This window comes from Symphalangus syndactylus, chromosome 5 (assembly GCF_028878055.3).
Source record: "Symphalangus syndactylus isolate Jambi chromosome 5, NHGRI_mSymSyn1-v2.1_pri, whole genome shotgun sequence".
In the NCBI taxonomy this organism is placed as follows: Eukaryota; Metazoa; Chordata; class Mammalia; order Primates; family Hylobatidae; genus Symphalangus; species Symphalangus syndactylus.
In genome coordinates this window covers 47,156,410-47,183,464 of record NC_072427.2, presented here as the reverse complement: position 1 = coordinate 47,183,464, position 27,055 = coordinate 47,156,410, and the positions used below count along the sequence as shown (strand labels likewise).

The window sequence follows — 27,055 nt, the reverse complement described above, 5'->3', positions numbered from 1 at the left end:
TGGTCCTAGCTACTCAGGAGGCTGAAGTTGGGAGGATTGCTTGAGCTGGGTAGGTGGAGGCTGCAGTGAGCCGTGTTTGTATCACTGCACTCCAGTGTAGGCAACACAGTGAGACCTTGTCTCAAAAATAAATAAAAGAGCCTGGGTGCAGTGGCTCACTTCTGTAATCCTAGCACTTTGGGAGGCTGAGGCAGGCAGATTACTTGCAGTTAGCAGTTCAAGACCAGCATGGCCAACATGGCGAAACCCTGTGTCTACTAAAAATACAAAAATTAGCCGTGTGTGGTGGCATGCACCTGTAATCCCAGCTGCTTGCAAGGCTGAGGTAAGATAATTTCCTGAACCTGGGAGGCGGAAGTTGCAGTGAGCCAAGATTGCACTGCTGCACACCAACCTGGGAAATAGAGGTTGGTGTGCAAAAAAAAATAAGATAAAATAAATAAAAGAAAGAAACTACTTTCTTTGCTCCTCCGTCAGAAGCAACTCATTCAACTTTTATCAGGATTGTGGCAATTCAGTCACATCTTCAGGGTCCAACTTCTTATTCTAGTTCTCTCGCTGTCTTCACAACATCTGTAGTTACTTCATCCACTGAAGTCTTGAACCCCTCAAAGTATGCATGAGGCTTGGAATCCACTTCCTCCAAATTATTAATGTTAATATTTTGACTGCCTTCCATGAACCACAAATGTTCTTAATGACATCTAGAATGGTGACTCCTTTCTGAAAGGTTTTCAATTTACTTTTGCCCAGATTGATCAGAGGAATTATTATGGCAGCTATAGTCTTATGAAATGTATTTCTTTAATAATAAGACTTGAAAGTTGAAATTACTCTTTGATTCATACATAGTCTGCAGACTGAATGTTGTGTTAGGTATGAAAACATGAATCTACTTATACATCATCACAGCTCTTTGGTGACTATGTGCATTGTCAAGAAACAGCAATTTTCTTTTTTCTTTTTTGAGAAAAGGTCTCACTTTTGCCAAGCAGTAACATTTTGAAAGGAATATTTTTTTCTTAGTAGTGGGTCTCAACAGTATTCTTAAAATACTCAGTAAACCATGTAAATAGCTGTACTGTCATCTAGGCTTTGTTGTTTGTTAATAGAGCACAGGCAGAATAGATTTGGCATAAAGTCTTCAGGGCCCTGGGAATTCTGGAATTGTAAATGAGCATTGGATTTTAAGTCACCAGCTACATTAGACCCTAAGAAGAATCATCCAGTCCTTGGAAACTTTGAAGCCAGCCATTGACTTCTCTTTAGCTATGAAAGTCCTGGATGACATCTTCCAGTATTAGGCTGTTTTGTCTACATGGAAAATCTGTTATTCACTGTAGCACTTTCCATAAATGGTCTTAGCTAGATTTTCTGAATAACTTACTGCAGCGTCTACATCAGCACTTGCTGCTTCACCTTGCACTTTTATCTTATAGAGATAGCTTCTTTCCTTCAATTTCCTGAACTAGTCTCTGCTATCTTCAGATTTTTCTTCTGCAGCCTCCTTGCCTCCCTCAGCCTTCATAGAATTGAAGAGTTAGGGCCTTGCTCTGGCTTAGGTTTTGGCTTAAGAGAATGTTGCAGCTGGTTTGATCTTCCATCTAGATCACTAAAACTTTCTTTAGATCAGTAATAAGGGTGTTTCACTTTCTTATCATTTGTGTGTTCACTGGAGTACTTTCAGTTTCTTTCAAGGATTTTTCCTTTGCATTAATGACTTGGCTAACTGGTGCAAGAGGCCTAGCTTTTGGCCTATCTCGGCCTTTGACATGCCTTCCTCACTAAGCTTAATCATTTCTCAGTTTTGATTTAAAATGAGAGATGTGCAAATCTTCCTTTCACTTGAATACTAGAGGCCATTAATTGGCCTAATTTCAGTGTTGTTGTATCTCAGGGAATAGGGAGGCCCAAAGAGAGGAGAGGAGGGTAATGGGGAAACATCTGGTCAGGACACAGCGTTTATCTATTAAATTTGTTGTCTTATATGGGCACAGTTCTTGGTGCCCAAAGCAATTATAATAGTAACATCAATGAGTACTGATCAAATATCACCATAACAGATAAAATAATAATAAGAAAAATATAAATATTATGAGAATTACCAAAATGTGACACAGACGCAGAGTTTCCACATGCTGTTGGAAAAATAACTCTGATAGACTTGCTTGACACTGTCACCACAAGCATTCAATTTGTTAAAAACAAAACAAAAAGCCCTGAACATCTGCAAGGCACTAAATGTGCCTATTAAATGCAATAAATATGCCTGTAAAAGGAAGCAGTGCTTTAACTTTTTTTATTCTTACGTTTTTGAACAAGTGAAAGCTTTGAGTGGCAAAGGTAATTCATGATTTAGTCTGAAAAATCTTATGTCCATTGTTATTTTGAATAATGTAGATTTGTTTATTAGCATTTTAATTGAATTCTTGCTTTATACAGTTTGGAACTTGGGGCAGACAAGAGTTTTCCTAGAACCTTAATATTTTCACTAGTGTGATAGTATGTTTTCTCAAGGAGTCCTAAAGTACTAGTCACAATGTTGGGATAAAGAAGAATATAGAAGTATGATTTTTAAAGTTTCTAAGATGTATTTGTTATAAGACAAAAAGATTTTAATATATTAAACTTTTGTTCATCTTGTGATAAAATCTTATGCTTGATTTTTAAAAATTGGTTTAACTATAAAACCACTACAATTTTCACAATCCAGGATACACTTGTTATATTCAAGATAACCAAGTATTTTGTTGGTGCTCACTGGTTCTTCATACTGAGAATCTTACTGTTTTCAAACTAATTTAAAGATTGTGTTTTTTTGGTTGTATTAGGAATACTTTTATAATATAACATGAAATGTTTGACCAAACTTTAGAAAGATAAAATATACTTCCTTTTTATCTAGCAGGCATTGCCAGTAGACCTGAGCAACAATGGTATCAGAAGTCATGGAAGTGGCAGTTTTCATGGAGCATCTGCATTTGACCCCTGCTGCCCTGTTTCTTCCTCCCGAGCTGCAATCTTTGGCCATCAGGCTGCTGCTGCTGCCCCAAGTCAACCTTTATCATCGATAGATGGCTATGGATCAAGCATGGTTGCTCAGCCCCAGCCCCAGCCCCCTCCACAGCCCTCTCTCTCATCATGTCGACATTACATGCCACCCCCTTGTAAGTATAAACTTAATGGACACAAAATCTAGAGTCATATCAATGAAGCATTTTATACTTCCTTATGAAATAACCTTTAATCCCAGTTCTTAAATTTTTAGTATTTACTTGGCTTAAGAGTAGGGTATATTTTTTCTCATGTTGATATTATGTAATTGAGGTGGATTGCATGGAAGTTTTAAGGAATTTAGATTTGTTCTTTAGTATAGCTGAAGAAATGTGAAAGTTGAGTAGTATTTCTAGGCACAGTAAAGTAAATTTTAAGAATTCTCAAGCAGTTAACTGAGACGTAAGAGAGAATTTCCTGACAGCAAGCTTTGAGAGTTTTATATTCATTTGATGCAGGCAGTTAAAATATAACCACGGTTGGGCATGATGGCTCACTCCTGTAATCCCAGCACTTTGGGAGGCCAAGGCAGGAGGATTGATTGAGGCCAGGAGTTTGAGACCAGCCTGGGCAACATAGTGAGACCCCGTTTCTATAAAAATAAAATAAAACAGAAGCAGTCATGCCTTTTCTAAAGAAATTGAAATTCATTAGATATCATAAGAAATGATAAATACCCTAAGGCTGTGTAACATATTTACTATTTTGTTAGATCATAAGCTAATAATGAAATGGAAGCTTAATAAACACTTGGCTGATAAACACCAAAAATTCATGCCGGAAGTGAACCAGGAAGTCAGCAAGGAATTTTGTGTTTTGTTTTGATTACATGGCAAGTGGTAATTTTCACTTATATATTTTCTTGGATTTTTTCTTCTACTCCAGTCATTTAAAAAAATCTGCATCCTGCAGGCACAGCTGGAATCAACCCAGAATTTATACAGTGAAACTGGTGATATATTATTTACCTTCTCAGTAATGCAACTTAAAATTTAAAGTATAAATTGGAAAACATTTAGAAACAGTTTTTACAAAGCATTGACCAATGGCCAATTCTTTGTATGAGCACCAGTGTGTTGCATGGCCTATTTTGTAATACTTGATCGTATTCATTTTTGATTGATCATGTTTTATTTGAAATTCAATATGTGTAATTTTCTGCCCCTCCCCTTTAAAAATAATATACTGAAGCAGTTTATGAGTAAGTTCTTTCCTTTCAAAATGTCCTAATAAATAAATGTTTTAGACTCATTTGTTATATTCTAAAACATTCAGACTGTGCTCATATAAAATGAGAGTTTGAAAGCTTCCTCGCACAGCTTACTAATCTTAATATATCAGAGTAGCAACTGTTCTATAAAAACTTTTAGAAATTTTCTTAGTACACATAGATATGTATATGTCTTACCTTTTAAAAATGGGAAATCAAACATATTCTTCTTGTTTTTTGTTTTTAAATTTAACAATATATCTTGATATTTGCATATTAGCACATAAAAATCAAGTTCATTGGTTTTTAATAGCCCCATAATATCCATTGTATATTAAATCAGTCTTCTGTTGATGGAAATTTAAGTTGTTTATGGTTGAGTTTATGTATAGTATAACTTCCTGGAAATGCGATTGCTATGTCAGAGGGATATACTTTCAGATAAATACTGTTAAGTTTCTCTCCAAGGGGCTGCATCAATTTACCCACCTCATTAGGAGTGTATTAATGAGAATAAAGGTAGGAAATTTAAATTGTATTTTTTCTGCTAGAGACATTTTGATAACTCTGTTTTGGGCTTCTTTTCCTGAAGGAGTGTGTGTATTCTCTCCCCAACTTGCCCGTGCTTTTAAAAAACATTTCCTGTATGCTTTAGTTCATGTGTGAAACATGTGGTTCTTAAACCTTTTTTCATCCAGAATGAACTGGGGAAGACAGTATGGTGTAGTAGAGCACTAGCTTTAGAATTGGATAGATTTGAGTTGACCTCCCAGCTCTGACTAATTAGCTTAGTGACTTTGGATAAGTTATTTAATCTCTCTGTCCTTACATTCTTTGCACTTGTAAAATGGGAATAATTCCTGTCGGCTATAAATTGTCATACTTGGATCCAAATGAATAGTTGGCTGTTTCTTAAGTACATTTATATGTATAACAACAATACTTGGGGAGTAAGAATATGTCTCTCCTTGCTTTTGAAAGGTTTGTGGCCTTGATGAAGTGATAAAACAACTGTATTTGAAATGCTATTATTTAAAAGTTTTGCTATCTTATTAATAAGATGTATTGAGAAGATATGTAAGGCCTGGCTTGGTAGTATGAGCATGTAGTTCCCGCTCCTCAGGAGGCCGAGACGGGGGATTGCTTGAGCTCAGGAGTTCAAGGTTGCAGTGTGCTGTTATCACACCTGTGAATAATCCTTGTACTCCTGCCTGGACAACATAGTGAGAACCTGTCTCTTAAAAAAAAAAAAAGAAAAACCAGGCACAGTGGCTCACGCCTGTAATCCCAGCACTTTCGGGAGGCTGAGGCGGGTGGATCACCTGAGGTCAGGAGTTCAAGACCAGCCTAGCCAACATGGCGAAACCCTGTCTCTACTAAAAATACAAAAACTAGCCGGGTGTGGTGGCAGGTGCCTGTAATTGCAGCTACTCAGGAGGCTGAGGCAGGAGAATCACTTGAACCCGGGAGATGGAGGTTGCAGTGAGCTGAGATCGCACCACTGCACTCCAGCCTGGGCAACAGAGCGAGTCTCCGTCTCAAAAAAAGAAAAAAAAAAGAGAGAGAGAGAGAGGTATAGATAAGGCTACTTATGATTAATCACAAAGCAAATGGTCTACACTGTAAAGCTATAGGAATGTAGTGAGTAAATGTTGGAATAAATCATAGTATTACATCTGCAAGTGATACGTTGAACGTCTAGGAAACAATATCAATAACTTTTTTTTAACTGTTGGGAACACAAATAAAGGAAGGGAAAGGGTTTTTGGGGATGTGGAATATGTCACTCTTAAAATGGTCAGCAACCTGTTTTGTTTAGATAAACAGTGAATTAAAGTGATGTCTGAAAAGTAGTTAAACAAATGGACTCATTCTGAAACAAACTTCTTGCTTCATAATATTTGTGAATGTTGTGTAATGATTATACAAATATAAAACTTTGAAACTAGAAAAAATGCTGTGAATTTGAGAAAGGATACTTAACAATCATAAAACATAGTGGATTCATTTTTTGTGATTAAGAGCTACTGAGCTTTGTGCCTTCTTGAAGAGTAAAGCATTGATTTGAAAACAGAACTTTTAGAAAATTGGTTTAAAAATTTGTCTTGCAACTTTTAAAAATTAGGTTTGTTGAAAGTTTCCTTTAAGTACATGCTAACAAGGCATACTTTGAAAATATAGTTGAGTTATGGTTACCTAACTTCTGCCCTTGCTGAATGAATCAAAAGCATTAAAAATTGGAAACTCTTCTGTAATGAAACTAGAGAATGGCTGTTGCTCTATATCAGACTTCCAAGAACATCTTCCAATAAAATGAAACTTGGATTGAAATCTAAGGAGACAAACTTTTTTTTTTTTTTTTTTTTTTTACATGTTAAGTAGATGCACATCTCTAAGAGTAAGAAAGATGTGTATTCCTCAGAGGGATTTTTCAGCAGTCACTTTGAAACATAGAGATGTAGAATGAAGAAATGGGAGGAGCCATCGTATTAAGGAGTTTACTTCCATATTTGATGGGAAACAAATATGCCTCCTTCACCTTAATGTAGCACAGGAATAATGACATGGGGTAGGGAGAGAGAGAGACAGTTTGGAAAAATGTTTACACCCTATTATGACAGAGCTTCCATATATGCAAATAATACTTACAAGTCAATAAGAAGAAGGTGAATAATACAATCGGCTAAGCATGTAAATAGATAATTCTGAGAAGAAATACAAGTGGTCAAGAAATAAAAGATTTTTCTCAGATTGGCATTTATTTTAAAAATTTAGTGGTAATGTGGGGGTAATCAGGCCTTGTGTGCTCCTTTTTTTTTTTTTTTTTTTGAGATGGAGTCTCACTCTGTTGCCCAGGCTGGGGTGCAGTGGCATGATCTCGGCTCACTGCAACCTCCACCTCCCAGGTTCAAGCGATTCTCCTGCCTCAGCCTCCCAAGTAGCTGGGATTACAGGTGCGCATCACCATGCCTGGATAATTTTTATATTTTTAGTAGAGACGGGGCTTCGCCATGTTCGCCAGGCTGGTCTCGAACTCCTGGCTTCAGGTGACTCTGTCCACCTTGGCCTCCCAAAGTGCTGGGATTACAGGTGTGAGCCACCGTGCCCAGCCCTTCCTGTGTACTCTTGATGGAAATATTAATTATGGCAACCTTTTGGAAAGGGTATTTTTATCAACTGGCATCTAAATTTATTTTTTTCTTTCTGTCCCACAACTACTTATAGGAATTTATGCCACAGAAATGATCTCTATATATGTGTGTATACATGTGTGTAAATGAAAGAGTGAGTGCAGGAGTGAGCATATACACAGATATTTATCATAGCATTTGGGTTTCTTTTTTATCAGTGGGGATTTTGTCAGTACATTTTGGTGTGTTCATATAATAGAATGTTGTGAAGCTGTGAGTGAAGTTAAACTATAATATATATTGACATAAGAAGATATCCAAGATTATTCTAAGAAGGGAGCAGGTTGCTTGAGCAGTTGCTTAAATACTTTACTTGATCAAGTATTCATAAAAATAATATCCTTAAAAATACAATAGGAATGTATAATAGCAATATATGTTCAACTGCATGGTGCCTGTGTAACATACTCAAAATATTTTTCTTGCAGATGCCTCTTTGACAAGGCCACTTCATCATCAAGCTTCTGCCTGCCCGCATTCTCATGGAAATCCTCCTCCTCAGACTCAGCCTCCACCTCAAGTGGATTATGTTATTCCTCATCCTGTGCATGCTTTCCATTCTCAAATATCTTCTCATGCAACATCTCATCCTGTGGCACCCCCACCACCAACTCACTTAGCCAGTACAGCTGCACCAATCCCTCAGCATCTTCCTCCTACACACCAGCCAATTTCACACCATATTCCAGCCACAGCACCTCCAGCACAGAGACTGCATCCTCATGAAGTGATGCAGAGGATGGAAGTTCAAAGGAGGAGGATGATGCAGCATCCAACGTATGTTTTACGTTTTTAAAAAGAAAGTCAAGCTTGCTTTTTCTTCTACTTCCATTGGTCTTTATAACTCTGAAATCCAGCTAGGCATGGTGGCATGCACTTGTAGGCACAGCTGCTTGGGAGACTGAGACAGGAGGATTGCCTGAGCCCAGGAGTTTGAGTCCATCTGGATAACACAGTGAAATACTGTTTTTTGTTGTTGTTGTTGTTTTCTTTTTTTTAAAAAAAGAACAAAGAACAGCAACAACAAAAAAAATCGTGAAGTCTTTAGAAATAATGTAACTTGTAACTATAAGCTGGGTGAGGCTCATGCCTGTAATCCCCAGTTGCTAAGGAGGCTAAGGCAGGAGGATAATTTGAGCCCAGGAGTTCAAAGCTGAGCTATGACTGTGCCACTGCACTCTAGCTTAGGTGATAGAGCAAGACCCTGTGTCCTTTAACAACAGTAGAAAACAAAAGATAGGTGGCTGCAGTGATTCACACCTGTAATTCCAACACTTTGGGAGGCTGAGGCAGGAGGATCGCTTGAGCCCAGGAGTTTGAGACCAGCTTGGGCAACATAAGGAGACCTCGTCTCTACCAAAAAAAGAAAGTAGCTGGGTGTAGTGGCATACTCCTGTGGTCCCAGCTACTCGGTAGGCTGAGATGAGAGGGTCGTCTGAGCCCAGGGGGTCAAGGCTGGAGTGCAGTGGTGCAACCATAGTTCTTTTATCCTTGAACTCCTGTGCTTAAGTGATCCTCCCACGATCATGCCACCGCACTGCAGCCTGGGTGACACAGCGAGACCCTGTCTCTCCCCTTCTCCCCAAAAAAGTAACTATACTAAATCCTCAGTTCACTAAGTAATTGATTCTTTGCTAACCAGAACCTTCCCCTGCCTTTCCCTAAATTGTATGTGTTGAAAAAACAAGTTTATACCAGATTATTTAGTAAAATCTGACCAGTTTTACCATATGACCCAGGGTAATATCTTTATGCAAACCAATTAAAAAAAAATACCCAGACTGGTCTGATGTGAACTAATCTTTTGTCTGTCTGTTTCTGCAATGTCATGTGGTAAAAATCAGTGTTAAAATTGATGATTCTGAGGAATAAGATCTAAAGATATCAAAGATTTGAATGTTACTAATGAGAGGGAAGGAAAGTATTAATAGAATTTTCAGTGAATGACAGTGAAAATATCGTACTTCAAGTTTATGAAAATCCTTTTTTTTTTCTTTTGAGTATTCAGGATCTGATTTTCATATTCAGATCAGCAAACTCTATTGGTCTAATTCTGCCTACCGATTTTTGTAAACAAAATTTTATTGGAAAACAGCTGCAGTTTTTCAGTTACAAACAAACTGAAAAAGTGTCCGTTGTTTGTGGCTGTTCCACATTACAAAGGCTAAGTTGAGTAGTTACAACAGAGAACATATGGCCTGTAGAGCTGAAAAAATTTCCCATTTTACCTTTCACATAACCTGTTTGCCAAACTCTTGATCTAATTAATGATTCAGCTCTTGTGTAACTTTTTGTTTTACTTCTGTCATTTAAGATTGTATCCCAAATCTCTGGCTGTTGCTGCCATTCTAATTTAGTAACCTTTTATATAGAAAATTGCCAGTTTAACAGTCTTATCCTCCAGTAACTGGCAAATTGTTGTTTAGTAAACATGCAAAATCTGCAATTGTGTTAAAAACTAATATAAAATAATTAGACTATAAAAATGAATCTTAGCTGGGCATGGTGGCACACACCTTTAGTCCCAGCTACTCAGGTGGCTGAGGTGGGAGGATCACTTAAGCCCAGGAGTTCAGGGTTACACTGAGCTATGATTGTGCCACTGCACTTGATACTGGAGCAAGATTCTGCCTCTTAAAAAAAAAAAAAGAAACAAAAAATGAATCCCTGAAACTAAGTTGTTTTTAGTGTCTTCTGTTAACTGACTTTAGGAAGAGAAAATACAGTAAACTGGGATGCAGAATAAAGAGTATGAATGGAGGTTGGGCACGTTGGGAGGCCAGGGTGGACGGATCACAAGGTCAAGAGATTGAGACCATCCTGGCCAACATCCTGGCCCGTCTCTACTAAAAATACAAAATTAGCTCGGTGTGGTGGTGTGTACCTGTAGTCCCAGCCACTTGGGAGGCTGAGGGAGGAGAATTGCTTGAATCCAGGAGGCAGAGGTTGCAGTGAGCCAAGATTGCCACTGTACTCCAGCCTGGTGACAGAGCTAGACTTCCTCTCAAAAAAAAAAAAAAAAAAAGTACGAATCAAGCTAAATACAAGTTTCCTAGGTGTATTAACTTGTATTACATGTGTTTTGAAAAAAAAAATGCACAAGGTTAACATTTTTTGTCTTAAACTTTCATCCATTAAAATGGTTGAATGTCTTTACAATATAAGAGTAAATGAAGCAAAATTAAGGTTTCAGTTTGTCCTTTAATGTTTATATACAATAATTTATTTGTGCCTGCAACATTTGCCTGGGGTATTTAATTTTTAAAAATTTTATTTCTATTTAATTCCTATTATTCTCGTATTTAAAATATCACTTGTAAAGAAGGTATACAAGATAATGTTAAAATTACCTTTTTCCTTGGATATTTGAATTGGAAGCACTGGAATAAATGAGCAATTAGAATTTATGGAGGAGGTGATGGTTTCTTGATTTATTAACAATTAAATAATTTTCTATATTTTTATAATTGTTATAAAATTTATTTTATGACTAATCTATAGATGTTTATAGTATTAATACTAGGGATTTTTTTCTACATTAAGAAAAGAAATAACCAATTATTCAATTATTTCCAGTGGTCTTTTTGTGTTCTGTGTTTCCAGGCGGGCACATGAACGCCCCCCACCCCATCCACATAGGATGCACCCAAACTATGGTCATGGGCATCATATTCATGTGCCTCAGACTATGTCCTCACATCCTCGACAGGCTCCAGAGAGGTCTGCCTGGTCAGTATCTTCTTTAATTTCAAAACAGTGCTTCACAGCTTGTGGTAAAACTATTGGAAGAGATGCCATGTGATTGATTGCTTTGCAGAAGGGTGATGTGGAGAAAACTAATCCCCAGTTTAGCTGTGAGACACTGCCTCTGGGCAGATAGAGGTTTGGAGAGGAAAGAATAGGAGCTGGGGCAGGGAACCATATCAAGCAGGAGTAGAACTTTTTTTTAGGTGTTATTTTATGTTTAATCGACAAATAATAGTATATATTTGGAGGTACAACATAGTATTTCAATACATATATACATTGTGGAATGATTGAATCAGGCTAATGGCACATTTATCACCTCCAATATTGATCATTTCTTTGTGGTGAGAACATTTAAAATTTTCTCTTGTCGCAGTTTTAAATATACGGCACGTGATTCTTCACTGTAGTCACCATGCTGTGCAGTAGAATATCAGAAGTTACTCCTCCTAGCTGAAGCTTTGTACCCATTGACCAGCATCTCCCCTTTCCTCATTCACGACCTCCCACCCCCTCCCTAGCCTCTGGTAAACAACATGCTACTCTCTCCTGTGAGTTTAGGTTTTTTAGAGTTCCCATGTAAGTAAGAGGAGTGGACCTTTTTTCCTCTTTTTCAGGGTTACCACCAAAGTTGACTCCCTCGACTGATCCTACCTTTCACATCTTCTTTATCTGACCCCCACCTTTGTACTCAGATTTGCTCCACCACCCTCACCTGCCATTGACAAGGGAAATTTAGCCTTCATTCTCCTAGATTTGTGGTCTTTCCTAGATAAATGGGAGCAGATGTTCATTAAATTAATTTTCTGAATCCATTGTGTGTGGGCATTCATTGAGATCTTGAACCACAATGACTTTTGAGGCAGAACGTAAAATGAGAATAAGTAAATGAAGACTTAGCATATAACAGTTTTACCCCTTCTAAAATATTGTTTGCCCTTCTTTTATAAGGTGTAGAAGAGTTTGCTATTCTAATTGTCCTTAATGTCAACAACCAAGAGATGATATCTAGCAAACAAAAACCCAGAGAGTGTCTGTAACATTCAGATACACCAAAAAAGTAAATTCTATGTTGTATGCTCCTCAAGTAGAATCAGGCTTTTATCTTGGAAGGGACCTTCGTAGCCATATATTTCCTTCCTTTGTAAGATGTGAAACCAAGTACAAATGCTTTGCTCCTCATTGCCACAAAATTTAAGTTTTTTGAGCTTTCAGTTCTAAAATAAATTTGAAATTATTAGTTAAATATTTTGGGCTAAATTATCTTTCCTCAGCTTTGTAAGTTAAGAAACCTTAGATTACTTTTTAAAGTGTAAACATAACTCCCCGTGTCTGTTGATAAAAAAGAGACCCTAAGGAGGATTAAACTGTTCTCATCCTTTTGTCAGGGAACTGGGAATTGAAGCTGGAGTGACCGCAGCTACTTATACACCTGGTGCATTGCATCCTCACTTGGCCCATTATCACGCACCTCCTCGACTTCATCACTTACAATTAGGAGCTCTTCCTTTAATGGTAAAATGGAAAATTTTCAAAATTTTGACATGTTCTAAAAGTTCCTTTTCTAAATATTTTATTGGAAATATTTCACTGTATTAGTTATTATAGATGTTTTAATAGAATTTGAGAGTAATCTTGTTAGCTAAAATTGTGCTATAAAAAGGTATTAGATGTATTAAAATCTGCGCATATAATTTGCGTCGTAACATGTACTCTTAATGTACAAAATGACAAAAAAGTGTGGGGTTTTTTGTATATCAAGATACTCTTAATCCACTGTCGGGAGTATACTATGCTTCAGTTATTTTGCGGTAAGTGGTAATAGATCCGTTCTGATGCAGTCATACTTGATTTTCTTTTTTCTTTCTTTTTTTTTTCTTTTTTGACAGTCTCACTCTGTCACCCAGGCTTGAGTGCAGTAGTATGATCTCAGCTCACTGCAACCTCCACCTCCTGAGTTCAAGTGATTCTCCTGCCTCAGCCTCCCAAGTAGCTGGGATTAGAGGCACGTGCCACCATGCCTGGCTAATTTTTGTATTTTTAATGGAGATGGGGTTTCACCATTTGGCCAGGCTGGTCTCAAACTCCTGGCCTCAAGTGATCTGCCCACCTCGGCCTCCCAAAGTGCTGGGATTACAGGCTTGAGCCATGGCACCCAGCCTGATTTTCTAATCTGCAGGAAGATTATACTGATTCTCTACATCTGATTTAAGCAGGTTCAGATTTTGTAAAGTGCTAAAGGACAAGTTCAGCAAAACATACATTGCATTTGCTGTTTGTATCACATACTCGTTATATAAGCGGTACAGAAAAGGGAATAGTTTTTTGTTGTTGTGGGTAGAGGCACTGCAGGAAAGCTTTCAGAGAAGCTTTCTGGTACATGTGACTTCTAAGCAGACTGGATTTTGGAATGGTGCTCTTGCAGAGGTTACAGCATATAAAGATGCAGCAAATAGCACAAGCACTGGGAACTCCAAGTAAGCTGGTGTTTCTAATGTTAGGAGTGAGGGTCAGGCAGCAGTGAGAAAACTGTCCTACCAAGAAACTGGAACTCAGGAACCATTGAAGGGGAAATGTCCTGATCAAATATATGATTTTAGAGTTATTTAATCAGATTATAGTTAGATCACCTCCTCAGTTATGTGGAAAAATAGATTTAAATGTGGGAAACCAGTTAGGACATTATAGTAGAAGAGGTAAATATTGATGAATGCCTGAATGAAGGCAATTGTAGTTGGCATAAAAATGATGAGACACATTTGAGAGATATTTAGGGTTTGGGTGAAGGGGTTAGGTCAGTTAGGTCTTGGATGTACTGAATCTGTATCAAAGTTGAATGTCCAATAGGAAGTTAAGCCTATGGTCTGGATTTCCAGAGATATTTGGGTTAAAGATATGTTTTGATCTGTCAGTATATAGAGGTAATGAATCCATGGAAGAGGATTAGGTTTTCAGGAAAAATGTGCAGAGTGACAAGAGGGTGAAAAAACCTTGGAGAATGACAGTACTGTATTTAAATGATAATACTATGCTTCGAACAAAGGATTCTGAGAACTGACTTGAAAAGTTGAAAAACACAGTTAAAATAATATCAGAAAATACAGTTAACCCTTGAACAATGCATAGGTTAGGGGTGTTGACCCTCCTCACAGTCGAAAATCAGAGTATAACTTTTCAGTTCCTAAAATCTTAACTACTAATAGTCTGTTGTTGATCAGAAGCCTTACTGGTAAAATAAACAGTTGATCAACACATATTCTGTATGTTATAAGTACTTGATAATGACAGTCTACAATAGATAATGATAGTTTACAATAAAGTAGAGAAAAAATGTTAAGAAAATTATAAGGAAGGGAAAATATATTTACTATTCGTTAAGTGAAAGTGGATCATTATAAAAGTCTTCTTCCTCATTGTCTTCACATTGAGTAAGCTGAAGAGTAGGAAAAGGAGGGATTCATCTCGCTGTCTCCAGGGTGGCAGAGGTGGCAGAAAATCTACATGTAAGCAGACCCATGCAGTTCAAACCCATTTTATGTTGTTCAAGGGTGAACTGTAATATGGTCAGTATAGTGTCATCACAAAAAAATAAAGTTTGAAAAGTGTTGAAAGCATTTGGCAGTAGAGTGGTTATTGGTCTTTTGTGTCAGAATGGTTCAGTAATGGTGAGTGGTGTAGATGGGGCACCTCTTAGATTGCGTACGGCAAGGAAGTGAAAACATGGAGACAGTGAATATAGCCTTCTTGCTTTATAAGCTTGGCTGTGAAGGGAAAGTGAAGGAAACCCCTATTTGGTTGGCAATAATTCTAGGATTAGTAGAGAATTTAGGTTTGGAAAAACTTAAGGTATTTTTAGGTTAAGACAGAAAACCATTAGAGAGGAATTGTTTGAAGATACTGAAGAGAGGCTTGGTGGGGAGTAGTGAAGTAAGCATGTCCCAGGGTGAACAGGTGAAGGGAGGAGCAGGTGATAAGGATTGAGTTCAAATAGGAGAAAAGCTCATCCATAAAGGCTGGAGGAACGAGGCTAGGGAGTAGAGGCTTCTCAGGGTAAGTGAAGATTTAGATAATTTGGGATGCAGGAGTTCCTTTCCGATTTCTTTGAAGATGTTTAGGAGGTTGGGTTATCTGCTGAGTAGTAATGATCTTGGTTATAAGAAAAGTTGTAAATAATTTAAGTAATAGGCTATTGAAAGTTAAAAGTTATTGCTTATTTATTTTAAATTCTTTTCCACATATGAAGTGTCTGTTAAAGCTGTAAATTCTGCTTAAAGTGTGTTGTGATTCAGTGTAGGCTAATTAAAATGTAATGTCAGAGATTTATTTATAAAGATGGAAGAATGGTGCTGTATCTCGGAAATGCGCTTTCGTAATACTCTCATTATGCATGGCAGTTATGATCTATACAGTTGCTGCAAACACTGAGTTAGCAAATGTGGGACCCTTGCAAGCCTCCGATCACAACTAATCAGTGTATAACCTTTTTTATGTGTGTTTCTGCTTAAAGACAACGTTAAAAAATATTGTAGAATCATTAAGATTGAACTCATAGCTAACAACACTGTAACTCATGCCCGAATGAAACTTATTCTCTCCATAAGGTGTATCATAGCCTTCTTTGCTTAGGAACACTAGAAAGCACTTCAGCTTTATGCTTGGGCGCCATTTTAAACAACACAGTCAACAACAAAAAGCACAAAACTGAAAAACGTGGCACTAAACAGACTGCAAACAAGACAGTGATTTATAGTAGGAGCTCAAATACGGCAGAGCCCTGTTCTACCTCAGCTGGAAACAGAGTTGCATGTTGGGCAACTCCAATTTTTTGCCACCGGGCATATCCACAAATGACTCTGAAAGCACAAGTGTTGATTATGGGGTTACATGTAAATTTTAGCCTATGGGTCAGTTCACACATATGTAATCCATAAATAATGAAGATTGACTATACCTAACAAAAAATTAGAAAACAATGTTAAAAGTTTCCCTAATAGAATCAAGCTGTTAGGAAGCTTAAGAGAAGTGAAGTAAAAAACTTATCGAAGTGAAATTTTGTTGGAAAATTGTGTGCATTTTTTGTCATTGTTTTAATAAAGCTCTCTGAAATGGACAGGATCTTAAGACAATTTTACTCTTTTTCAAGTTTGAGCTATTAAGAGCCTCAGGCTTAAGTTTGGGCATTTTGGAGAGTTAGGTTATATTTTAAGAGAAACCTAAACCTGTTACAGAATGCTTAGTTGGAGTTATGTATTCTTATTGAAGTCAAATTTTATGAGCAGTTGAATTGAAAACATTGAAGGTCTTGAATTATTCAATGTTAACAGTAAATTACAAGTCTATTCTTAAAATTGATTTAGCCTATCTCTTCTGTTGAAATAGGTTCCTGATATGGCAGGCTATCCTCACATCCGTTATATTTCATCAGGATTGGATGGAACATCATTCAGAGGTCCTTTCAGGGGCAATTTTGAGGTATGTAATAAAATAAATGAATATGTTTGTCACAGTATCTTTAATGCAGAGAGAGTATATATACACTACCATACACAATTGTGTAGGACTGCTACAGTGGCTGGGAATCACGTGATTTTCTGATGTTGGTTCTGGGAGTTACAGAAATATTTGTAAGTAATATTAACCTTAGGGTCAAAAGTTACCCAAGTATTTAAAGATGAGTAAATGAAAATATCTAATATAGAAGAATATAAAAATGTATTAAATCAATATAATGTCAGATATATAACTATACCATTAAATGTGATGGGGAACGTAATGTTTTTGACTCAGCTAAATTTTTAGAGAAATTGGTAGAGAAAAAGAAACTTAAGTAATTCCCTTTGTAGCTAAATGTCTTGTTTGAATTTTCAGGAAGAACAAATCATTCGAATGGGATTTAAAGTTTTGTTGTGGTTTGTTTTTTTGTTTTTTTGTTTGTTTTTTTTTTTAGACGGAGTCTTGCTCTGTCACCCAGACTGGAGTGCAGTTGCGCAATCTCAGCTCACTGCAACCTGCGCCTCCTGGGTTCAAGCGATTCTTCTGCCTCAGCCTCCTGAGTAGCTGGGATTACAGGCACCCGCCACCACGCCTGGCTAATTTTTGTATTTTTAGTAAAGATAGTGTTTCGTCATGTTGGCCAGGCTGCCCTCGGACTCCTGACCTCAAGTGATCCACCCAACTTGGCCTCCCAAAGTACTGGGATTATAGGCGCAAGTCACCTCACCCGGCCCCTGTTTTTTTTTTTATGTCAGTTTGGAAGTTGGAGTCAGTGTCACTTAGAACTATTGTTTGATTTGATTCCTTAATTTACTAGAATGATTTCATCTTCTCCATGCATACATACGTACTGACTTATGTAGTACCATGTGGTAATATTGTTGTAATTTATAAAGATAACTTTTGCTGTACCATTTCAGTTGGCTGAGGAAAACATGATAAACAACCATTTGCCTTACTGTGTATGACAAACATTAAGTCAGGCATGGTGGCTCACACCTGTAATCTCAGCACTTTGGGAGGCTGAGGTGGGAGGATCACTTGAGGCCAGGAGTTTGAGACCAGCCTGGGCAACATATAAACTGTTATATATACACTTATATATAAGTAACCACTTGTCATATGTAAGTTTTTTTGAACACTGTATTTATATTGCAAGTTTCTAAGTACGGAAGTTTATTTCTCTTACAATGTTGACGGTACTGTTCCAGGAATAATCATCTTGGCTTTTACCAGTCATTATTCTTCACTTTTAGGAACTGATTCATTTGGAAGAAAGATTAGGAAATGTCAACCGTGGAGCATCCCAGGGGACAATTGAAAGATGTACATATCCACATAAATACAAAAAAGTAAGAATTTATTCTGTGAAACTTCTAGAGTGTTACTGAAATGCATAAATGTAATATATACCTTTTTTGAATTTGTAGACTCTAGCAATGACATTTTTATTGAAGTAATACACACATATTGTTTAAAAATTTTGGAAAGTATAAAAAATATATACTTTGCAGTTTTTTACTCTGCAGACCCTAGTCCTTCTTCCCAGAAGTGAAATCATAATTAAGGATTTAGATATTCTTCCAGATATTTTTTAGCATTTTCTAATAATGTGCATATGTATATATATTTTTGTCTACTTTAAAAAAAATACAAACAGAGATGATAACCACATAGTTTGCAGATTGCCTTTCATGCCATATCAGCTCCCACAGATTACCCTTATTATTTTTAATAGCTTATAATAGCTTATACAGAATTCCATCATATGGCAGTACTGTAACTAGCAATTTATTTTGACGGACATTTTATTGATGTGTATTTCTTCTACTCTACCCTCAGTTGCTTGTATAGCATTATACAGTTATGGGGTAGACATGTTAAATACGTGTCTTAAACCATGCTCAATACCAACGGTCCCCAACCTTTTTGACACCAGGGACCAGTTTTCATGGAAGACAATTTTTCATGGATAGGTGGCAGAGGGGATAGTTTCAGAATGAAACTATTCCACCTCAGATCATCAGGCATTAGTTAGATTCTCCTAGGGAGCACACAACCTAGATCCCTCACATGCACAGTTTACAATAGGGTTCACGCTTCTATGAGAATCTAATGCTGCCGCTGATCTGACAGGAGGCAGAGCTCTGGCAGTGATGCTCGCTCACCTGCCACTCACCTCCTGCTGTGTAGCCGGGTGCTGGTTTGCAGCCCAGGGGTTGGAGACTCCTTTATACCATGTAAAGAATAATCATAAAGTGTGAAAATTACTATTCTCTGTATTTTTCATCTATTTTCAAAGAGTATTGAGGTACTACCAGTACATTCAAGTTTTCAACTGTCCAAGTTAAATACTGTAACTGATGTTAATTTAAATGGATGTTATTTGAAACATTCACTAATAAAATAAAACTTATTTATGCTCATGGTAGGATAAAAATAGAGTTTATATTGTTTATCATTCTCATTGTGGATTAAAAGTAATAGCTTTCAAGTGAATGAATTTGTTAAATTTGATTTTGCTTTTGATCCCAATTATTAGAGGGTCTTAAAAATATACTTAATTGATGATAGTTATTTAATTCATCCATTTATTTATGACAGTCTTACCTGGGAAAAAAGTGCGGGTGAATATGTGGTTTTGTTTTGTTTTGTTTTTCAAATAAACACAGACTTTACTCAGTTGTTCAATAATGTCATCTCTACTAATAAGGTAACAACTGATTGGTTCTCACAGAGGAAACTGCACTGCAAACAAGATGGGGAAGAAGGGACTGAGGAAGACACAGAGGAAAAATGTACTATCTGTTTGTCTATTTTAGAGGAAGGTGAAGATGTGAGGTAACTAGATATTAATTATCTAAAATCCATTGTCAAAACTGTACATGGGATTTTTTTTGAAAAGTAAATTACACCAGGCACGATGGCTCACACGTGTAATTCCAGCACTTTTTGAGGCCAAGGCCAGTGGCTCTCTTGAGGCCAGGAGTTCAAGGCCAACCTGGGCAACAAGACTCTGTTTGTACAAAAAAGAAAAATAGTACAATTATTTGCATGTGATGGTGTGCACCTGCAGTGCCAGCTACTCAGGAGGCTAAGGCAGGAGGATGGCTCAAGCCCAGGAGTTTGAGACTGCAGCGAGCTTTGAGCACACCACACTGCACTCCAGCCTGGGCAATAGAGTGAGACCCTGTCTCTGAAAAAAAAAAAAAAAAAAAAGGATAAAAGTAAACTGGAAACCAAATAAAGATTACTCTTGGCATATACTGTTACCAATTTCTGGCACGTAGAACTGGCTTCATCTAGCGAGTGAAACAAAAGATTAAAGTCTCTATGTTACCAACATGGGAGTGGGAAATTTACTGCCTATTGTAGGGCCACACAAGGTTTGGCCAGGGAAATTTTGTAGTCAAAATTGTCTTTTGTAAATCTTGCAGAAATGAGAATTTGAGAGGCTTTGGAGGTCCTAGAAAGGGATCCAGATTAGCCCTATGCAGTCTGTTTTACAGCATCTTTTTTTTTTTCTTTTTTGGGAGATGGTCTCCTTCTGTTGCCCAGGCTCGGGGCAGCAGTCTCAGCTCACTGCAACCTCCACCTCCTGGGCTGAAGCGATCTACCTACCTCAGCCTCCCAAAATGCTGGGATTACAGGCGTAAGCCACTGCACTCGGCTATAGCATCTTTTATAAACTGGTTTTGTCCTAAATTTTCCTCTAAACTAGTAGGACTATTCCCTTCTTGCACCTTTGTTGTTTAGAAAATGTTAATAGGTTAACCCTATATTAATTTTAGGCATTTTCTTTGTATAATCACTTAAGTAATTGTTTTCTTCCTGTTCTTTTTTTTAATGTTAACATAATGCCATATGAAACAGGTTCTATATCATATATAACACAGCCGTGTAGTAATATTATTGCCCTAATTTATAAGGATAATTTTGTCATACCTCTTCAGATGGCTGAGAAGAAAATTATTGTCTACCATCGACAAATAAGGTTATTTGCACACTGTATTTCTAATGAAGGTTTATAAATTTGGAACTTAATTGCTTTTACAGTATTGACAATACTGTTCAAGGAATACTTGGGATACTTTTTTAAGCTCTTATTTTAACAAGATATTAGGAAGTCTGAAAAGTGTATAAAAACTCTTAACGGTGGCTAGAAGTAGAAATGGACACGAGTCAGTAACTTTTATCCTACTGTTAACACTCAGATTTAATGTTACCCTATCTTGCTTGGGGGCTTTATTTCTCAATTTCTAATTGGTAATTTGGCATGATGTAAACAAACTGAAATCATTACATCTCGTTTTAACCTACCTATGAAAACAGCACAATATTAAGTGTATATAACAATTATTCCATGAAGAAAGTATTACTCACCTTTAATCAGTTATGTACTTAAGTTTAATGTGTAAAGATACTCTTGATAGAAAATAACATTGCACATTAAGACATTTTTTAGTGAGGAAAATGTAGTTACTATGTATTTGCCACATGAATTGTAATGTTTTTGAGAGAGAATTAAATGATGTAATAAATATATATTTGAGATAATATGTATTTTTAAAGGGCATTACAAATACAGTGATGATTTGATATTTAAAAATATATTTGCAGTATTATGTGACAGGTAACATACTACTAACTCCAGGGCATTGGCAGCTCCTGTACCAAAACAAAACTGGAATAATTGGCAGTGTAATTTGTGTTCTTACAGTTTTTAAGATGTTGTATAATTTGGTCCTGTAGCTTTGAAAGTTAATTATCTTGATCATTTATATATTATATTGCCCAGAGTGCTAATTTAATCTATGTGTTTTTTATAGAAGAGGAAGATGCTTAGTACCTTCAAAACATTATTGAATTATTCCATATATAATTTGTTTACCACATACGATTATCATAAAATTAATTTTTGCTTTTTGTTTTCTTGCCAATAATAGACGTCTTCCATGTATGCACCTTTTCCACCAAGTGTGTGTTGACCAATGGTTGATTACCAATAAGAAGTGCCCCATATGCAGAGTGGACATTGAGGCCCAGCTGCCAAGTGAAAGTTGACACCATGTTTCAGAACTCTTGCCCTCCCTCTCATTCCCATCCTTCCTGGTACTGCAGTCAACCAAAGATGGCATGACTTACCTGCGCAGATTTGGAAGCATTGAACTTAGAGTGCTGGCTCTGCTATATGGTACAACTAATGCTAGACCTACAGTTTATGTATACAGTTGATTTTGATGTATTTATAAAAGCTTTTTTTTTCTAGATTTGACATTTTTCTGTATCATTTTACTGTATTTTTGCATGGTTCCTTGTATTGCATTTGTTTGCACATATTATGGGCTTGTGACCCTAAACTTGCAGGCAAGGTTAGCTGCTTTAGTAAGTAGAATTTTGTGGTCTTTTTGTTTTTTACATAGTACCAAGCCTTGATAATTATGAATTTTTTATCCATTACTAACCTTTAATTTAATCAATCATGTACTTTAGTTTAATGTATAAAGATCCTCTAGAAAATGATAATATTGTGTATTAAGACATTCCTTAATTAGGACAAAATGGCTGCTGTATATTTACTATATGGAGTTCTGAGTTAAATACCATCCTTAATACTGGGAACAGAATACAACCCATATTAAACCAGATGCAGGTGGTAGTCACATCACCAGAGTGATCAGTATAAATTTTCTTGGTGTATCCGTTTCCTTTCAACACAGTGCAGATAAGAGTTGAATATTGATATCATACATTTAGACTGCTGTTCTGATTGCATTTATCTTTTTCCTACATCATTTGGAATTTTATTTCCCTGATTCAGTTTTTGCTGCTGTGAAACAGCTCTGATGAACACTAAATATTAATTTCAATTAGCTAGATTGTACATACTTGCAGATTTAACAAAATTTTAGGGAAATTGAAAAAGACATGTAGAATTTGTTGTCTTCTGCTAAGCACGAAAAGTTAAGATATCTGCTTACATTGATTTTGTAGACACATTAAGTCAAGATTTGGAATTTAAGTCACTGGCAGGTATCTGTGCATTCATAGAACTTCTAAAGGTCCCAGGATCATTTTTAAGGGATTTTTATTAGTTTCAAGATAAATAAAGTCAGCTGAATCTACATGTCTCTTGTTTTATTTCTCTCTAAACTTGAAAACAGTAAATCTGCAGATACTGTGAGGCACAAATTATACTGTCAACCTACTGTTGCTATGGTTATATACTCCCACTTCATACATTACCAAGAGTCGATCACTGATTTAAAATTTTTAATTTCTATAGTTAAGATTTACTGCATAATATAGAATATAAAGTTAAGTTAACATACTAACATTTCTCCTTTGGAGGAAGTTTTAATCTACTTCAGGATGCATATTATTATCAAGATACTTTCATATACAGGATAGCCTAATTTTATTTGTTTAAATATGCTTAATATGCCCCAGATTGCAAATGCATCCAGTCAGTAATATCACTGTCTGTATGTGGAGGACATGTTCCCATGGATCATATGTGAAGATGTCAATAAGCTTGCATTAAGCCACCTGCTTTGTAAGTGGATTGATTAATAAATAACTTATATTTCTATTGTCTTTGTGTTTCATAATTAGTTTTTATAAAAACAGTTTACATTAAACATCTTGGAATTCAAAAATAGTGCTCTCACTCAAATTGACATTTGCATAATTTGACATTTATATTCATTCAGTTATGACTACTTGCCCTTTTCTTCATATTAGTAATGTTACACTGTAGTAGTTGTCAATGTTAACATGCTTCAACATAGTATGTGTGCAGATGGACGATGGATTTAAAGAGCATACCTTACGATTAAACCGAGGTTATAGAAGGTCAGGGGAGAGTGAAGGAGTCAGTGACCTATGTCTGCCTTCTTACTGGGGAAAAGAGCAAGTAGCCTGTCTTCCTTTAAGTAAGTAGCCTGTAATGGATGTAGTACTTTGCCACTGGAATACCCCGGGTCTGTGCCAAGGGATTGAAGAAGTGTAAGATGGGGAGAACTTTATGTCATGGAGTCCTCTTGACATTCCCCCAAATATAAGTAAAGCACAGGTGGATTTCTCTATTTTTGAATATTACATCAGATTTAGATGCACGACTACCTGTTGACTTGTTTTATAATTGCTACTGATTTTTTTAATGTAGGCAAAGCTTCATTACTTTGAAATTTATTTAATAAAAGTATTTGTGATATAAACCTGAATTGTTAATATAGGAGCTTATTAAGTTACTGCCATTAGTTATCGAAAAATGTGATAAGTAATGAAGAAAGTAAGGAAGAAAATAACTGAACATTTTGACTTTTTGTGCTTTGTTTTGGTGTCTTCCATATCCTGCTGCATCTTATATGTCAAAATGAACATTTCGGTGATAGCTGTCCAAATACATAAAAACCAAAATTCTTTTGTCAGCAAGTCCTTATTTTTATTGTTGTTAACATGCAAGTGATAAACTGATAATTTGAAACTTTTTTCTTACTCTGGTGACTTTATTTTAGCTGCTAGCACACTTCAGCATTTGAACCATAACAGTTGACTTAGAGAAAACTACTTTTGTTTTAAAAACTGTTACTTGTTCACGCCTGTAATCCCAGCACTTTGGGAGCTGAGGTGGGCGGATCATGAGGTCAGGAGATCGAGACCATCCTGGCTAACATGGTGAAACCCCATCTCTACTAAAAAATACAAAAAATTAGCTGGTCATGTGGTGGCAGGTGCCTGTAGTCCCAGCTACTCAGGAGGCTGAGGCAGGAGAATGGTGTGAACCTGGGAGGCGGAGCTTGCAATGAGCTGAGATAGCGCCACTGCACTCCAGCCTGGGCGACAGAGCCAGACTCCCTCTCAAAGAAAAAACAAACAAAAAAAACCCTGTTATTTGTAACTAGTTGAAACACTAAAATTAAAATATAAGCTCTTGAGGATATTTTGTTATTAGTGCTTCATAAATGGGAATAGTTTAAATCTGTAGAAAATACATCCTAGTTGCTAACTTCCAAAATCTCTGGGAACACAGTATATGTGTGTCAAACACACATACACACACACACATACTGTGTTGTTATATGTATATTTGTTGTTGTTTTTGAGACGAAGTGTCCATCTTTTGCCTAGGCTGGAGTGCAATCTCAGCTCACTGAAACCTCCACATCCTGAGTTCAAGTGATTCACGCGCCTCAGCCTCCGGAGTAGTTGGGATCACAGGCACGTGCCACCACATCACCGTGGCTGGCCAGTATATATATATATATATTTTTAAAACTTCACGTGCCACAATATTTAATACGTCATTTTTTCTCAGTCATAGATATTTTCTTAAGAAGTATATACAATGTTGGGTGTGGTGGCTCACACCTGTAATCCCAGCACTTTGGGAGGCTGAGGCAGGTGGATCACCTGAGGTCAGTAGTTTGAGCCCAGCCTGGCCAAACCCCATCTCTACTAAAAAAATTTACCAAAATTAGCTGGCCATTGTGCATGCCTGTAGTCCCAGCTACTTGGAAAGTTGAGGCAGGAGAATCGCTTGAACCTGGGAGGCAGAGGTTGCAGTGAGCTGAGATTGCGCCACTGCACTCAGTTTTGGTGACAGAGCAAGACTCCATCTCTCAAAACAAACAAACAAAAAAGCCCAGTCTCTCCCCAAAGCTTTATCTGTTGTTATACAATAGTTTTCACTTTGTAACCCCAAAACTTAGTGGTTTACACATCAAATATCTCAGTTTCTGTGGATCGGGCACTCAGGAACAAACAGCCTCGTTTTGCATTTCTACTTCAGGGTCTCTCATGAGGTTATAATCAAGGTCAAGGTGACTGTTGGGGCTGCAGTCATCTTTTTTTTTTTTTTTTTTTGGGACAAAGTCTCGCCCTGTCACTCAGACTGGAGTGCAGTGACGCCATCTCGGCTCACTGCACTCTCTGCCTCCCAGGTTCAAGCAATTCTTCTCCCTCAGCCTCCCAAGTAGCTGGGATTTACGGGCAAACGCCACCACACCTAGCTAATTTTTGTATTTTTAATAGAGATGGTGTTTCACCATGTTGGCCAGGCTGGTCTGGAACTCCTGATCTCAGATGATCTGCCCACCTCGGCCTCCCCAAATGCTGGGAGTACAGATGTGAGCCACTGCACCTGGATGATCTTTTTTTTTTTTTTTTTTTTAACCTTTTTAAAATCCACCCTTCTGCACACTATTGGGCTACAAGTCATCTGAAGGCATCACTGGGTCTGGACAATCCATTTCTAAGATTGCTCAGTCCCCAGGCTGTTGACAGGCAGTCTCAGTTCCTCACTGGCTACTGAGAGAGTCCACTGCTACAGGAACCTCTCCAGAGAGCTGCTAGAATGTCTTTACAGCAGGGTAACTTGTTTTACCCAGAACTACTGATCCCAGAGAAAGCCAGGAGGAAGCCTCATGCCACTTTTTGACCTAGTCTCAGAAATTACCCTTTGTCCTTTCTGCCACATTCTATTAGAAATGAGAGTAACTAAGGGCAGGCTATACTCGAGGTGGTGAACTAGGTTCCACCATTTGAAGAAAGGTGTAGCCAAGGATTTGTGTACAAATTTTGAAAACATTCTTATCCCGTATATCAAGACCCAGGTTCAAACATGTAAACTTCTGTGGGCAAAAATTCTTTTTTTTTTTTTTTTGAGTGCAGGGGTGCAATCTCTGCTCACTGCAACCTCCGTCTCCCAGGTTCAAGCGATTCTCCTGTCTCAGCCTCCCGAATAGCTGGGATTACTCGTGCCTGCCACCACGCCCAGCTAATTTTTTGTATTTTTTAGTAAAAACAGGGTTTCACCATGTTGGCCAGGCTGGTCTCGAACTCCTGAACTCAAGTGATTGTGGCAAACATTCTATCAGACTGGCCTCCGTGCTTCCTAAGGCTTTCAATTACATCTGATCCATAGTTCAGCACCAGATGATTTCTTGTGCCTGCAGGAGATAACCAAATGCCAAAACATCTGCTTGAAATGACGAAGGCAACTCAAATTTCCCATATGAAAAATCTACCAGGATAACATTTTTGAGAATTCAGTTTACAAATGATCAGAAATCACAGATACTGTGCCATGTTTTCTTAAACTGTGATCCCCCTGTGAAACCAAGATGATAAGACTATTCCAGCAAACGAAAAGCTTATTTGGTGTAAAGACTTGGAATGCCCTCAGGTAAGTGTATTTGTTACCTGTTTTGTAACAAACCACCCCCAAATTGAGTGGTTTATAAAACACATTTATTTGCTCACAGTTGCGTGATTTGGGCAGTGCTGGGCAGGCATAGCTCATCTTTCACTGTGGTATGACGTTTCCTCATGTGGCTACATTCAGCTGCAAGTTCTA

At 37.2% G+C, this 27,055-nt stretch overlaps 1 protein-coding gene across 15 annotated transcripts in view; it reads left to right on the top strand.

Annotated features, from left to right (window-relative positions):
* The window catches only part of RNF111 (ring finger protein 111), a 115,454-nt gene extending 92,162 nt beyond the window's left edge, over window positions 1-23,292 (top strand). For 2 of the 15 annotated variants that reach the window (XM_055278337.2, XM_063639016.1), the window contains exons 7-14: window positions 2,909-3,167; window positions 7,884-8,232; window positions 11,059-11,184; window positions 12,591-12,717; window positions 16,582-16,674; window positions 17,952-18,047; window positions 19,433-19,536; window positions 21,642-23,292. In XM_055278337.2, coding sequence (XP_055134312.2) covers window positions 2,909-3,167; window positions 7,884-8,232; window positions 11,059-11,184; window positions 12,591-12,717; window positions 16,582-16,674; window positions 17,952-18,047; window positions 19,433-19,536; window positions 21,642-21,759 — 1,272 coding nt within the window. In that variant the 3' untranslated portion in view covers window positions 21,760-23,292. Of the gene's footprint in view, window positions 1-2,905; window positions 3,168-7,883; window positions 8,233-11,031; window positions 11,185-12,590; window positions 12,718-16,581; window positions 16,675-17,951; window positions 18,048-19,408; window positions 19,537-21,641 lie in introns of all 15 variants that reach the window. The other 13 variants (XM_055278335.2, XM_063639014.1, XM_055278330.2 and 10 more) reach the window with 7 other exon arrangements.
* The last annotated feature ends 3,763 nt before the right edge of the window (window positions 23,293-27,055 follow it).